This window comes from Phycodurus eques, chromosome 4 (assembly GCF_024500275.1).
Source record: "Phycodurus eques isolate BA_2022a chromosome 4, UOR_Pequ_1.1, whole genome shotgun sequence".
Lineage (NCBI taxonomy): Eukaryota > Metazoa > Chordata > Actinopteri > Syngnathiformes > Syngnathidae > Phycodurus > Phycodurus eques.
This window is the reverse complement of record NC_084528.1, coordinates 19348045-19364603: the sequence shown is the minus strand read 5'-3', so window position 1 is coordinate 19364603 and position 16559 is coordinate 19348045. Positions and strand designations below refer to the sequence as shown.

At 40.6% G+C, this 16559-nt stretch overlaps 1 protein-coding gene across 1 annotated transcript in view; it reads left to right on the top strand.

Annotated features, from left to right (window-relative positions):
- Nucleotides 1-5336: 5336 nt before the first annotated feature.
- The window catches only part of clcn1b (chloride channel, voltage-sensitive 1b), a 47323-nt gene continuing 36100 nt past the window's right edge, over nt 5337-16559 (top strand). Inside the window, exons 1-3 of the mRNA XM_061675466.1 lie at nt 5337-5347; nt 5471-5576; nt 5689-5793. Of these exons, the coding sequence (XP_061531450.1) occupies nt 5337-5347; nt 5471-5576; nt 5689-5793 (222 nt within the window). The remainder of the gene's footprint in view (nt 5348-5470; nt 5577-5688; nt 5794-16559) is intronic.

Genomic DNA, 16559 nt, shown 5'->3' with positions numbered 1-16559 from the left:
ACTCAAACATGGTTTGCCTGAGGCCCGGATCAATTTAGGAACTGACGAAGGCAACAACTCAAAAGTTGTGCTGATCTCAAATCCAAAGGGATGCAACGACGCCATCTACAGGGATATTTTATTCATTACAGTGGTTTCCAAACCTGAATTTCACAGACAAGCTGGGTGAAGCCCTCTTCGAATGTATTTGATGAATATATACTATGTCGGTGGCAGTAAAGAGTTGGATTCCGGTTGACGAATGTAACGGTCCACTGCAATCAATGAGTTAAGATGGCTGTGACGACGGAGCTGTGGAGGATCCCGAAATAATCATTTCAGGAGTGCATGACGGTGTGGCAGAGAAGGCTGGAAAAGTGTATTAGACTTCAGGGGGATTGCTTGAAAGGGGAAAACGGGTAGATTGGATGTGTAATGTTGTTTGCAACATCAGTCCTGGAACCTTTCTGACACACCTCAGATGTGTGCTAAAACCTTCTCTCTGCTGGCTACTTGTGTGCTCTCCTCTTGCATGCGATCCTCCTTGTTGCTGTGTTTGTGTGTGTTGTTGCCCACGTTACGGCGTGTCCTCGCCGTGCTCAGGTGTAGTGTAACGAGCCCACCCGCTATTCCGCTGCGCTCAGGTCTCGCCGTGCTCCAGGACGACGTGTGTCATTCCCGCCGCTCAGTGATAATATTCATAGTGTATCAGATGGAGAGGCCCAGGCCAGCTGTCCGGAGTCATTCTCTGTTGACACACACACGCAAAAGCGCGTGCATGCACCATGGCGGTCAGAGTAATACATTTCTCGCTGGCCTGCCATAGAGCTGTGAGATTAGGCTGTTATGCGCTGGCATGTGGACCACAAAGCTGGATGGGGTTAAGGGGGATCTGCATGTGTCTGTGTCTTTGTGGTTGTCATGATGGCAGCACAATTCACCAGAGGAGCAACACACACATATGTTAAAGGATGTTGTTTTAGCAGGCCACAAAGAAACCGCTAAGGTCGAACACAATCCATTCTGGGAAGCTGGCCAACATCTGTGTTTTGGCATTCTGAACTATTTTCCCATTTCAAATAATGGAAATACAATTACATCCCTTCCAGGGTCAAAGTGTTCCCATCATGTTAGCAGAGGGGGGCGGGGGACACACCACAGAGAAGAGTAATGTTAAGAAGCCTACCAAATTTGAATGAATTTAAAATAAATAAATAAATACATAGTCTCAGCTCTCAGATGCTGTGGGCGTGTTGAATGGATGCGGCAAAAGGAAGCAAACATACTGAGTGGGTGATGGCTTATACAATGTAAAAGCACGTTAGGAGGCTCAACTTCAAAATGGAATAGTTTTTGTGGACTATAATAATAACAAGCACACAAGTCAATTTACCCTCATTGTTCGTGACATAATCACAGGCGAACACGGCACCTGAACACAGCGGGACAGTAGGAGGAAGCCCAGGTAGTTAGATCGTCGGCACTGCCCCACTCACTAGCATCAAGTTACCCACAAAGCCATGTTGTCTGGTGAAAATTTACAAAACTATCCGTCATAAAATGCGTACTGCAGAGTAGGCCGGTGTTCAGCTCGCTATCTGCGTGTCTTTAAAAAGTCAATCCATCTAATTTTTTTGGGACCTTAAAAAAAGAAATTGTCACCAAGCTGTTCTGTAAATTGAGGTATCCAGCGAAGATGCATTTTCGGGGTGTAGCCATCATTAGCTTGCTAACTGCACACTGGAGTGGGAAATGGGCCTTGTTATGGACGCTAAGCACAGCTAACTCACAACTGAGCAGCATAGCCAAATGAAATGACGTCACTTTGTCCTTATATAGTGGGGGAGGAAACTCGCCCTAGAAAGTATACGCCCCAGCCCTGTGATGTCACGGGGCTGCGTTTTAGCCCCGCCCACAAAATCAGGAACATTCCAACAGTGAAAAAGAACAACAATTCAGCACTATGTTGTTATAAGTCTTTTCATATGTTTTCGTCAGTTATCTTCAAACATATTTAATGTATTTAGAAACAAACCATGAATATCCGCTTAGAGCCTCTTTAAGTTGTGAGAATTGGGACTTCGCTAAAACTTTCAAAAGACTTGACTTGACTCTGGCTTGGTATTGATGAGATTCGACCTGTCTCGATTTTCAAAATAATGTATTATGTTTGTTTTTCATTTTGGAAGAAGAGTTATTTGTTTTTTATGTAGTGCTCTGTAACCTGGCAACCCACCGGTATGCTATGATATGAAACATTAATAGCAGCTTGTAAGGTTTGCAACTCCAAGAGAAGAGACAAGCTATGACATTTAATGTCATCTGTCACCAAAACCCACAAAGTCAGGTAAGCTAAGAAAACTTCACAATTTAGCTCAGCAATAGTTGGTCAGAAAGTAACTTAAGATTCATGTCGGTTTTGTGTTTAATTGAAAACACAATAAAGTAAGCAACAATGCAAAGACTTAGTGGCTAATGTGCGAAAATGTGTTTTTGACTGGGCAAGATTGTGTGATTTGACTTATGCTCAACCCAAGTAGGCTAATGACCCGCCTTGCTTGATTTTTGCCACAGTAACTTGGGACCTCCTTGAAACTTGAAAACTTGAGACTTATGACTTACACATATAGTTAGAAAAATAGCATGATTTCCTAAGTCAATTTTACTCACTCACTCACAATATTGATTTTAAAAAAACAACAACAACAAAAAAACATTACCAATGTACTTGCTAAAACATATATATATTTTTTCCTTCATCTAAGTTTGTGTAGATTTTCTGCCATCCAGGTCATGGTGATCCCCAAAGGTTGAATCAAGTCAACTTGACTCCTTTTTTTTCTTCCTGTTTTCCAAAAATGTTCAACTACTATGCTAGCAATATGTGACTTACTGCGATTGGCTGGCGACCAGTTCAGGGTGTACCCCACCTCTTGCCCGGAGATAGCTGGGATAGGCTCCAACATGCCCGCAACCCTAGTGAGGTTAAGCGGAATGGAAGATGAATGAATAAACAGTCCTATGTCATCATATTGTTTACATTTTGACATCATGAGACCTAGACAACACCTAACAATTGATCAGCGCTACGTCGTCATTGTGAGGCTGCTGTCATCAGCAGGTTGCAACCAAGAGACTGGAAGAGTCACAGAAAGGCATGTGCTTGGAAATGTATTCGTCAATTCCTGGATCTAACGCTTGATAATTTTGCTGTTCAGCTCCTTGTTAGAGAACAGCAAGTTGTGCAAAAATACTGAAACACTGCACAGTTGGACGTGCCTCCAAAGATTTGGAGCAGTGGTTCTCAAAGTTTTTACAGAAAGTACCACCTAATGAAATACTTAGCTGTCCACGTATCACCACCATGAACAACATTAAAATACATTAGTGTAATGTTCACCAAAACGGGACAGGTTTGATTCCTAAAAAGTATATTTCTTATTTTTGTGACATAAATTAACTTTATGAACAGTTTGAACACCAACGCTTCAGTTAAATATATAGAGAAAACATTTTACTTAATTATTCAATTAAAATGTATTGCATATAAAAGTTTTTTTAAAAGTACCTGTATTGAAGTTTAAAAACAAACTGTTCTTAAAGATTAACTGCAAATGTAATGTAGTAAAAACGTAAATAAAACTGAACTATACCTAGATAGTGATTCTTTCGTGTACCATTAGAGGGAGCCCACATACCACAAGGGGTACTTGTGCCACACTGGGAATCACAGGTTAAGAAGACAGGGGGAAAAAAGTTCCCCAGTAAAGGTTATTTTGTATTTTAGGTTCATCTGGAAATGTCCTCCAAAAGCCTAATATCCCTAAGTATGTGTAAGTAGTGCATTCTGGCCCATTCCTGTCATATGCATTAAATGACAATTAAATACTGTACAAATTTGAAACATGTCATTAATGTGAACACAATGTTCATTGCTCAGATAACGAACTGGCATTATTACATTAGCCTCAGAGGCAAATCTCCACATCAAGACTTTTTCAAGCACAGCTCATTTTTATAGTGTACATTCAGTTACACTGAGGAATAATTAAAAAAAAAAAAATCTGTTGAGTTAGATTTTTATGCTGATTAAAACTAAAATTGGCATGATGATTCCAAAATTGCAGTCAGTTCTTTTCTAGCACGAACATCTTTACTCCCCAGATAAGCAGAATTCCACTGATTAGCTGTAGTAAAACTTGCCAGTTGATTACGATTGGACTCATCTACAGCTACTACTTGTTTGTGTAGTCACAATCGAGACACTGCGGTGAGAGGTGTGTGCAGCTCCCAATAGGTCAGCACTATCAATACAATACAGAAAGCTAGCATAGTAGGAATTAAGAGGATTTGTGATGGCTTTTCTCCTAATCTTGTAACCATGGGCATACCGTTGTAAATTCTATTTCGCATTATGCAGTTTTTTTTAGTTTTCAAAGCTTGTAACTATTCCATCTTAGTGTTTTATTTACATAGATGCAAACATTTTTCGTATTATTTTTTTTTTTTAAGAAAACAAGGATCCTATAGTTCAAAAACTTGACGTGATAGAGACAAACTGAGATCAGTTTTGGATTCCGCACCCAAAAATGAGTCAAAAACAGGTGTCAGACCTAACTCAACAAAAATCGTGTTCCCCAGTATTATTATTATAGCCTACCTACTCCCATATTATACTGAGCAGCCAGGACGGTACGACTTTCCAACGTCACAATTAGTTCCATTTCCTTTTCTACAGTCATCATCTTTTCCTTCACTGGCCGATTTAGTATCTCACTAAGCTGTCAAGATCTTGTGTGACTTTAGAGTAATACTTTTCTGTTGGTCAAAGTTGGAATTGTCGTTGACTTTAGGGGAATTTGAATTTTGAGCATCCAATGTATAATGAAGAGACGGCGTTGGTTTGTTTCCTGGTCAGTGTCCCAATAACCAGCCACTGAAAAATGGATGGGTTGCGTCAGGAAGGGCATCCTGTGGAAAAACTGGGCCAAAGAAACCATGCGGGTGACTCCCTGTGGCGATCCCTCACGGGACAAGCCAAACGTCACAACAACAAACCTGTTTAGCTTTTCCACTTGGCAGTTTCCTAGCCTCCTTTTTGGGTTTTTGGGTGGGCGGTGTGATTTACAGGCCCAGCATGTGAGCGTTACGGGGATTGTCTCGGCATCATTGGCTGATAAGACGTGAGCTGTCATAGGGGTGTCGTGTGTACCTTCCTGCTCACGTTGCAGGGGCAGCCCTATGGAGGTGCCCTTACAACCCCTCCCACCCCACTGTACCCCCTAAATCCCCCTTCAAATGAGCACTGGCCATCCGGCAAACACCTCTAATGGCCGGCTGGCAGGGAGGGCGCTGCTATGAGCAACAAGTGCGTGTATGTGTGTGTGTGTGTGTGTTATTAGGTGTCTGCAGTTCTAATAACGGAACGTGTCCTTCGCTGCCTCATCAGATGGCTTTGCTCTGCTTTGTCCGCCTGTCTGTTTCCTCTCAGCCCGTCCGTCCCGCAGCCCACGCTGGATGTCGCCCAGCCTCTGGACCACCTGGAGACCACGCCGAAGACCACCAGCGGCACCTTTTTGTTTTTGGAGTGTGCGTTTGTATGTTTCTAAATGGGGAGTGAAACGGATGGTGGTGGATTGCGTGTTGATTTGACCTGAACGCTGTGGGTTTAAGTGTGTGGGGTTTGCGTATGTTGGTGGTCCATGCCAGTGGAAATGCTGGGGTGTCCGGCGAGGTTATTTTTGGATCACTGACAGCGTGTCAATGGCTACAGATGCATCGCAAAGGAAGGCTCTGAGCTACCAACAGACTTTGGTAAGTCTTTGCACATCTTCTACTACCTTCATGCTTGCCTGCCTCTTTGATCTTTCTTCTTCTGTGCTCCTCCTACTGTCGCACCTCCGTCGTCACCTACCTCTCCCACCTGTAGCACGTTTGCACTTCCTTGGTGCAAACCTCTCTGCATGTACTACTCGGCGATGAACCCAAAGTCATCGTTTTAATTTACAGTGACTTCGTAACCACTTATCCTGGTCCCCTTTGCATTGTGATCCTGAAGTAAATGTTAAATTCCTTGCCGTTGTCGTTTTCCTCTATCCGCACATCTCCTCGAGTTGCTGGCTGTTTGCACGTCGGCGGATATAAATACCAAGATGCTGGAAACCTGAGCGGACAGGTTAGGAGGTGCATGCTGAGGTGAAGTCATATCACAATATCCTTGGGTTTTGCGCTTTATTTTATTTAAATGCTTGTGCAGAATGATGCTACATCCTGTTGTAGCAGTGGCGGCTCCTGCATTTGGTACCTGGGCCTTTAATCGACCACTATCATGTCTCAATTATAAAAAAAACATCAATTCTATAACAAAACGCAATATAAAAGCACACAACTGTGCCAGGTATGCCATCTGGAGCCTTTCAGAATCAGTATTTATTTAATAACATTAGAAAAACATCCATCCATCCATTTTCTGAGCCGCTTCTCCTCACTAGGGTCGCGGACGTGCTGGAGCCTATCCCAGCTGTCAACAGGCAGGAGGCAGGGTACACCCTGAACTGGTTGCCAGCCAATCGCAGGGCACATACAAACAAACAAAACCAGGGTCCTCAGAACTGTGAGGCTGACGCTCTAACCAGTCGCCCACCGTGCCACCCATTACAAAAACAACCATTTTAAATAAATTACATCTTATTCACCAGAAATTATGTACTGATTATTATTGTGTGTAGATCACAACACAGATGTGTTTTTCTAACTTGGCTGTAAAAACCTATGCTATGACCAAGCAGAGGATGTACAGTTAAAAAGTAAAAAAATTAAACTGATTAAAGAAACAGTCCCATTCCTGATATAGTTAGAGTTACATTGGCCAGCACTACTGATTCTGAAGGCCCTGGCCAGATTAGATTGTTATGGCAATGCATAGAGGCTGAAATCAAATAGGACAAACAAACATAATAATAATAAAAATCTAACATACTGTACACTACCTATACTGGAAGCATCACTACGAAATGAAGAGAATAGATTTAGGAATAAATGAATACAATTTAATAGAGCAATATAACATTGTTTATCAGTCTCATTCAGTGTCTCTGGCTGAAGTTTAAGTAGGTGCGGAAGCTGGGATGCTGCATTTGCGTACAAGAGGAAATCAGAGCCTTGAAGGATTTGAGGGATTATTTACAGAGGTGTTACAGTCGGATCAAGATCCAGTCGCAGGGTGTTTTTTTTTTTCAGTGATGACATCACACTTTTGAAGTCTTGAGACTTAGAGTTCATGTTTACAGTGAACAGACATTCAAATTGTATACACAATCTTGATGCTACCACTTAATGCAGAATATTTTTCAGCCATCATTTTGATTGCAGTGCAATTGTTCTTATATTAACAATTGATACAGAAAAAGCAACTGGAAACATCTGTCAGATTTGTTTTTTAGCTGTATAAATAGTGTTATAGTTCACTATGTTGTCATATTTGTTGAAAATGTGACTGTAAATCTATTCTGGGTAATTATTGATCAATAATAATAAAATTACACATAACAAATACATTTGGAGGTTAAGAATGACGCACGATGAACTGATGAATGCACAGTGGCATAACAATATGTGCACAGTGGCATAACAATATGTCATCTCACTATTGTAAATTGTTATGACTGTTTTATGACACGTAAATTTAAAACATAAAAATGCTATTCTGTTACGAAGGGAAATTATACAAGAATTTAAGACAATGGTATTTTTTATAGTAACAAATTATAAAATGATTTTTAACTATTTTAACTTAAACTTTTTTTATCCTCAGATCCTGGGTCTTCATTCATTGTAGCTATTCGAAAACATTATTATTATTATTATTATTATTATTATTATTATCATTATCCATGCATCCATCCATTTTCTGAGGCCGCTTCTCCTCACTAGGGTCGCGGGCGTGCTGGAGCCTATCCCAGCTGTCATCGGGCAGGAGGCGGGGTACACCCTGAACTGGTTGCCAGCCAATCGCAGGGCACATACAAACAAACAACCATTCGCACTCACATTCACACCTACGGGCAATTTAGAGTCTCCAATTAATGCATGTTTTTGGGATGTGGGAGGAAACCGTAGTGCCCGGAGAAAAACCCACGCAGGCACGGGGAGAACATGCAAACTCCACACAGGCGGGGCCGGGGATTGAACCCCGGTCCTCAGAACTGTGAGGCAGACGCTCTAACCAGTCGCCCACCGTGCCACCATTATTATTATTATTTATTTATTTTTTTTAATTTATTTTTTTTAATACAGGGGTTCCTCGGTTTGGGCGGTCCTGACATACTGTACAAGGTTACGAGGTTACAAAGTTTGCTTAATGGTGTAAGAATACGTCATCAGCCGGCAAGAAGGCACTCTCAGTTACCATCAAACTTACTGTTTCTTATTTTATTGGTTCATATTTAGTGTGTTAGTGTGTTTTTCATACAAATTTTTATTGTTATCACAACTTTACTCCTGCGTTAGCGATAGAGTACAGCACATTCCGATTTACGTATAAATTCAGATTATGTTGCTGCTTTAAACCGATGACCCCAGGTGACAAAAGTACTTATAGTCAGTACTTAAGTAGAAGTACAGCTAATTGTTTAACAAAAGACGCTGGTAAAAGTACAAGTACTAATTCAATTCCTGTACTGTACCGTCAATTAGCTACAATACCCGTTTTGATAACTTGGTGCTTGTACTGAGAAGAAAAAAATTAATAAATCATGTAACATTTCGCATGTTGCTGTTTAAAAGACCTGGCTAGCGTTTTCCCCTTAGCTTTGCTTATGTTGTGAACTAACAAAGAACGCTAAATTAGCAAATGATAACAACTGAAATACCTTGCTTGTATTATTTTTTTATTTTCAGATCAGATGGAGAATTTTTGTACACTTGTGGTTTTTAGGCTGGCCAAAGACAGAACTCATTCACTACGAATCATACTTGTGGCTGACAATATCAAACAATTCACGTCAATGAGACCATTGATGGGAAATACCGTATCTCGCTTCTCCATATTTCATACAAATTCTTTTATATTCCCTGGTTCACGTTCTTCTATGGCTTTGCGGTCGCCGTTGTTTTCCACCTTTTAGGCCTCTGAGCTCTCAATCAATTAAGATCCCAACCGCGGTTGCCTTTACTTCTCTCTATTTTTTAACTGTACATTGTCATCACCCGTGGAGGTTTAAAAAAGTAATTTTGAGTAGAAAGTACAGATACAGTTTCTGTTTCAAATGCATGGAGTAAAAGTAAGAAGTCACCTGAAAAATAAATACCAGGTGCAAGTACAGTAACGAAGTACAGTACTTGTACTTTTGTTACTTCTCACCACTGCCCATACATTTAACTGCTTTTTTCTATTATTAAAACAAAACTTTAACTCTTAACAGCTTTGAAATGCTCAGTAAATAAAGTGTTTTTGCCGTTTTTGTCGCCAAGTTTGCGGAGGTGCTGCGTTTGTGGATAAACGTTCAATTATCGGCATAATACATTTTGTATGAATTCGTACATAATTTTTGCGTTACAAATTGCTTTCTATTGGCGCTAACAAGTGGCGAGGAATGACCTCAGCAAGGACAAAGCCACGCTAGCTTTGTATCTGTCGTAAAACCAAGGGTTGTTGAAGGGGATGGGTCGCACGCAGCGAGGCTGTCATCGGTAGCGAAATAGATCTCGTAAGTCTCAAATGTTACATGCTAGCAAAGGGATAATGTTCACCTGCCAAATGTCTCGCAGCAGCTCAACTGCCATGCGAGCGATTAAGCCATTAAATTTCACGTGATACTCCGGCCGCTTGATGCCCATCTCCCCCTCCTTCTGTTCCTCCGGCATCGTAATTAAACGACGATCTGCGGTGACACGACGTCAAATTACTCGTCATTGTTTCGGACAAAAGGTTAACACGCGCCATCTTTCGGTGCAGCGGGCCTCCTGGGAGGGATGAACGCTTGTCAGTGAGACAAACAGGCAGAGAGAGCGAGAGGTGTGGAGAAGTGTGTCACTGAACATTGGGTCACACCGAGTGCTAAATTTACCCACGAGTAAGGTTTCACCTCAGGGGAGGGGGCTGGGATGGATGGGGACAAGGAGGGGTGCCAGAGGGAGCGTTTTGGGTGGAAGAGTGAGAGAGAAAGGTGAAATGCAAGTTCACCCAAAGGCAGTGGTGAGTCGTGCGTTTGCTACCTGGGCCTACACTGGGGACAAAGGCTATGTTCACACTGCAGGTCAATTCCCATTTTTTTTTTTTTTTTTTTTTTTTCCCCCCCCCCCCCCCAAAGTGATTTATCAGTTTCTTTCATGTCAATGTGACCCATACAATTCCAATTTTTTTCATATCCGACCCGGGCCTCTTTCGTATGTGGATATAAATTGGATATGTAGCCGACGCGTGTGCAGTATGGACGCTCACGGGGCACGCATCCGACCTGTACGTCGTCAAAAGGCGACACACGCCACAATTGTTGGATACAATAGACACACGACAAAAGCAAATGGCTGACGAAGGAACAGAAAACAGTCAGTGGCGAAAAGAAGATGCTTTAGAACTGATAAATATATGAAAAGGTTGGCTCCGATCGCACAAAATGTTTGAAATGACCACAAATGCGTCATGACAAGACCTATGCTAGGGGCCATATTTACTTCTGTCAACATGGCGTCTCGTGGCTGTGCGCATGCACAATGTGATGTCCTGGTTTGTGCGCATGCGTGTGACATCGCAGACCCGTTCCATCCTCAGCACGCGCCGTATTTGTTTTTGTAATGTGAACGACTACATAAAAATTTCAAATTTGCAATTTTCAAAATATTTTTGGGTGATTTTATGACATGATATCTGTGAAGAAAATCAGCCATCCCTGGCAAACAAAATAGTTTTGTTTTGAAATTTGCAAACTCTCCATTGAAAAGTGCCACAATCACATTGCAATTATAGAAACCATCAATACTGCTGTATACACATTCAAATGAAACATAGCTCGCAACTGTGCCACATACAGCATCTGGAACAGTTCAGAATCAATGTTTTTCTCATAACATGACCAAAAGAATGTATTAAAATACATCATACACACCAGTGATGCTGATTGTGAAATTGTCGAACTAGGCTATAACAAGTTTTGCTCCGACGAACCAATCGAAGAGAGCGCAATGCTGATGTCATCAAGGGCCAGCCTTGTGAGGACAAATCTGAAAACTAATTGTTCAAAGAAAAAGACTTACGGTAGAGTGCTCACCAAAATAAAATGTACTAATGAGCTTTGACTCCATGTACCTCATGTGTTTTGGACCTGGTAGCATTGAAAATGAATATGATTCTTGTTCTGACAAAATTATAAATATACATAGGTCTGAATGTGTAAAAATCTCACATTCGAGAGGTTAGAATCTCATGGCCTCCCTGAGCTGACATGAGTTTTCTCCAAGTACTCCAGCTTTCTTCCACATTCCAAAACATGCATTTTAAGCTCATTAAAGACTAAATTATCCAATGGTGTGAATGCAAGTTTGAATGGTTGTTTGTCCACATGCGCAACGATTAACTGATGGGCAAGTCCCGGGTGGGCTCCAGCTCACCTACGACCCAAATGATGAAAATGGATGGATGACCCAACTAACTCAAAAATGCAGAATCAGATATCCTATAATATCCAGAGGGTTCTTACTCTGATAGGAGAATTTTGACCCCAGGTAGTGGAGGAATGGGGAGAACATGCCAATTCCACGCAAGAAGGTCAGCGCTAGGATTCGGCCCCCGAATCTCAGAACTTTGAGGCAGACGTGCTAACCACTAGTCCAACATGCTGCCCTCTTGGGCTAGATTTAAATCATCATCAATCATAATGCAGCTCGTGTTCCAAGCAATGTTGAAGTGGAGTGCTTTTGTAGACGCATCTTTCATCAGAAAGCACTCTGTTATGACCTCTACTGTCATCTTTCTTAAAAGGACCTCCCAAAAAAGAAGGCCACAGGTCCTATATTGTCAGTTATTAAGTCAGCGCTCAAGAAGCCTTGAACGCTATACTTTACATGGTTACCCGCCTTCCTCCATACCGCACACAATGTCAATGTGTCTCCACTCCGTCAGCAAGTATTATTGTCATACTTTCAGCCAGTGCGCGGCCCGCTTACATTAGCATAGCGCCGCAAGACTCGACTGGAATTTGTTGGATCGGACCCCCGTGCGCCACTCTGAATTAAGAGCTGCTGACACTTTATTGTCAAGCTTCAAGTGTCCGTATTAACCTCAGTGTGTCTTTCTTTGCGCGTGTTTGTGTGTGTGTGTGTGTGTGTGTGCGGCACGCTGGTCATACCTGGTCGGTCACCGACTGCGCCGTGTACAGGCAGGTAACAGGTCGCCGCGGCAAAGACGAGCAAGGGCAGATTTAAGGCGGTGATGTGAAGCGAGCGAATTGCACAATGTTAGAGAGCGTCAAGAAAGTGAGCAGCCGAGGAGCGGCGGGAAAGATGCGCGAGAGGATCAATACTTTTGAGAGGGTGCCGAACATCGATCACTTTTTGGTAAGGCCTCATATTGTGTACGTGTATGTATTTTTTTGGCCTACGAGTAAGCAATTAAACCTGACTAGTCAACTACTGTGATGGGTTAATAACACTACTAGGCCTATCTATAGACATGCAGCATCCACTAGTAGAAAACTAGATCCTACTAGAAGCACTAAAATGTAGTTTTGCCTCACTAGTAGCATGTAGTTGTCCTACTAGTGTGCAGAAATGTCACACAGTAGTGGAAGGCTGTAGGGAAAATATGTTACTAGTAAGACCCAGTCATTCTACTAGTGCACCCTTGTCATCCTACCAGTGCACTGAAATGTCTTACTAGTATCAGCATTTATTCAATATCCTTGATATCTAGCTTAAGGTCCATATACTAGTACGCTCTTTATCCTCACTAGTATGACAGCTTTGGCTTACTAGTAGGACAACTACTACACATGTTATTAGTGAGGCAAAACTGTGCAGTTGTTAACAACTGTGTGCTACTACATCTACTAGTGACATAAGAAAATTCTACTAGTTAACATTAACTACTGCACAGTTTTGCTACACTAGTAACTTATAGTTCATATTACTAGTGTGCAGGAATCTCATACAGTAGTGGAGAGCAGTTGTGGAAAAAACTTGAGTAAGACACCGTTGTTCTATTAGTACGCTTAATTGTCTTACTACAGTAGTGAGGAAACACAATGTATTGTACTAGTACATGGATCTTAAACCAGATTTTAAGGATATGTAATAAATGCTCGGTCAGCTTTTCATATTATTGCACTTAGGAAACGCTTTGAACTTCAACTTCAAACCTGCTCGATTTTGTATTCGTTAATAGACCTACCGGTACTCTTGCTATAATGGAGACGTGAACGTTTTGCCTCTATGCTGACTGCAGGCTCATACGTAACGTGGAAAAACGTACACTTTTCTCTTGTTAGCCTAGTTGACGCACATTAATTAGAACATGACAGCTTGAGCAGTGTTTGGACGAAGCATGGTGTTGTTATTGTTGCTGTTAATTAGGGTATGCATATGGTTACTCGAGGAATTTGTGTGTGTGTGTGTGTGCGCGCGCGTGTGTGTGCGCGAGCGTGTGTGTGCGCGAGCGTGTGTGTGCGCGAGCGTGTGTGTGTGCTGTGCTGTGCTGTGCTGTGCTGGGGTAATCTCCTGATCTATTTGTCAGTGAGCGGGTCAAATTTGATCATTAACCTTGTGCTGCGGGACAGGGTTATATTGTTGTAAGGCCTCAGCACACAATCGGCGTGCCGTGTAGCACGGCCGTAAACAGAAACACGCGGAAATGTATGAATATGCAGCGCCTGCTCTCATACGGGAGCCCAGGAATGTGCAATTAGGCTTTGAATTAACTCTCACGGTCACGCTGACCTTCAACCAATGCATTCATTAGCTTGGCTTTGTCTCGGTTCCACCTGGTGCACTTATAGCTCAACAAATACAACCTCAGAGAGGCCGTTATAAAAAGCCCTCAAACCATTCATCCACAAAAGCCCATACTGTGTTCCACCGTTGTATCACGGGTCATCATTCGTATTTCGAAGATTTTTAAGTGATCATTTTTATGTTGTTTTAATGTACTACAGGCCTGCAACTAACGATTATTTAATAATTAGTAATCTGTCGATTATTGTGTTGATTAATCGATGAAACAGAAAAAAAATCCCTCCCTTTATTAAAAAAACAGGACATCATTTCAAACTTGACAGCGCAGAAAATGCAGAAACATAAATTGATTATGATTCAGTTACAGGTTTGGTCCATAACATCAGAAAATATGCACCTTTTTTTAATCATTCTTTTCCAAAGTTAAAGCAGATGTTTGCGAATGTCTTATTTTGATTAAACACAAACATAATCAGTCTGCTTTCATGGAGGACTACAGAAATTTGAGAATGTTTACTGTTGAGAGGCTGAAATTACGAGGATTTGGACAATTTTAAGTTAAACAATGCCTCTAAGCGATTAATCGATTATAATAAAACAGCTAGTCGATTAATCGACTAACTGTTGCACCTCTACTGTACTGTGTACACTGTGGAGGTAAGTCAGAATTTAGAGTTGCGAGCCTTCAGTATGGTATCACCTTATTCCGCAACATGCTGAGTAGTGCTGAGGTGTACTGGATCTAGATGCAACGTAATTAAGAGCAAGAAGAAGAGGCAGAGAAGGTCCCCAACTGATCTAATAGTCGTTGTTTCCACAGAGAAGCGAGAATGTAAGCCTGTGAGCAGTTTTGTATGCTCTGTTTGTACACGTTGCTGCTTAATGTGTGTTAAAGTAGCAATTCTTTGAAGGTTTATAATTACCGTAAGAGCTCTGCTAATTTCTGTTAATCCGTTAATGGGGTTTTGTATTATATGTTACCATTAAGCTCGCACATTTATAGCTATCTATCTATCTATCTATCTATCTATCTATCTATCTATCTATCTATCTATCTATCTATCTATCTATCTATCTATCTATCTATCTATCTATCTATCTATCTATCTATCTATCTATCTATCTATCTATCTATCTATCTATCTATCTATCTATCTATCTATCTATCTATCTATCTATCTATCTATCTATCTATCTATCTATCTATCTATCTATCTATCTATCTATCTATCTATCTATCTATCTATCTATCTATCATATTGTTATTGCATATCATATTTTTTCATGCATTTAGTATGCTCCTCAGGGGAGTGTAATGGCCCTTGACTCACATGACGTGATTCTAAGCTCCTGACAGCTCAGCAGCATGAATAAACGCCAGCTTTGCATTCCCAGAAGAGGCACAAAATCGTTCGCGCGCTCTTATCCTGGGAGACGAACAACGAGCTCTCATTCACTGTGGTTAAAAAAGATTTTTTTTTTAAAAACATAATGAGCGGCAGAGCTGGACATGAAGGCTGACCACTTTATGCCCCTGTAGAGTTCATTAAAGGAGTAAAGGGCAGAGTGATAATGAGCAAATTTGTGTGAGTATCCCGCAGCGATAAACTTCAGAAGCATGTGAAAGTTGCGCAAGGGTCACCTTGGGGCAACTCCAGCCGGTGCGGAAGTGACACCCAAGGTCACATGACTATATCAATGTAAACACTAAGGTTGACAGATGGAGACAGCAAAGATACAAATGGAGCTTTCAATGTCTTTCCCACATTTGTTCGGCTCTTTCATTTGTTCAATGAGTTTCACTTACTTCACTGGGTAAATATGCAGCTATAGTGGACAATCTGTCTTTTCCAAATGATGAAAATTAAACTGAGGACCATATTTTTAAATTAAAGACTTTTGAAATTTTAAATCAGGTAGAATTGAATTATTCATTGATTATTAAAATATTCTACAAATTATTGTACCGTAATTTAGTATCTTTGACTTTCTTTATGTACTTTAAAGTCAATTATCTTTTAAAATAAAAATAATAACTTATACATACATCAATCCCAGCACTTACTATTCTTTTATGTGAATACAAACACAGACTGGAAAAATAAATAAATAATAAGAAATCACTTTACTATACTGTAGTTAATGCGTCCGCAATTAATAAGTAATACTATATATACGGCACAAAAGCACCATCTTGCTTTTTCTTAATACTACAGTAATCATGATGTGCATATTTAACATGTTCATAAGAATATTTATTTAATTTCTAATATTAAAAATTAATTAGGTAGATAGGTAGGTAGGATGATAAAACTCAAATATGTAGCATTAAGATAAAATAATAAAAATACTTTAGAGGGTATTTTCAATGTGGGTTAACTGCTGAAAAATATTTAGAAATTCAATTATTTCTATTAAAACAAAACAACAAAAAAGTCCTAATATTACAATATCCTCATCATGAGGATACAATTTTAATATATGTCCTAACTTCACAGTAATAAATAAAAAGGAACAAAGTACTTATTAGAAAATAGTAAAAAAAAAAAAAAAAAAAACTCATTTCAATAAATGTAATACTGTGGAAAATTTGATTTCTTTAATAATTACATTTTGAATACATGACATTTACTGAA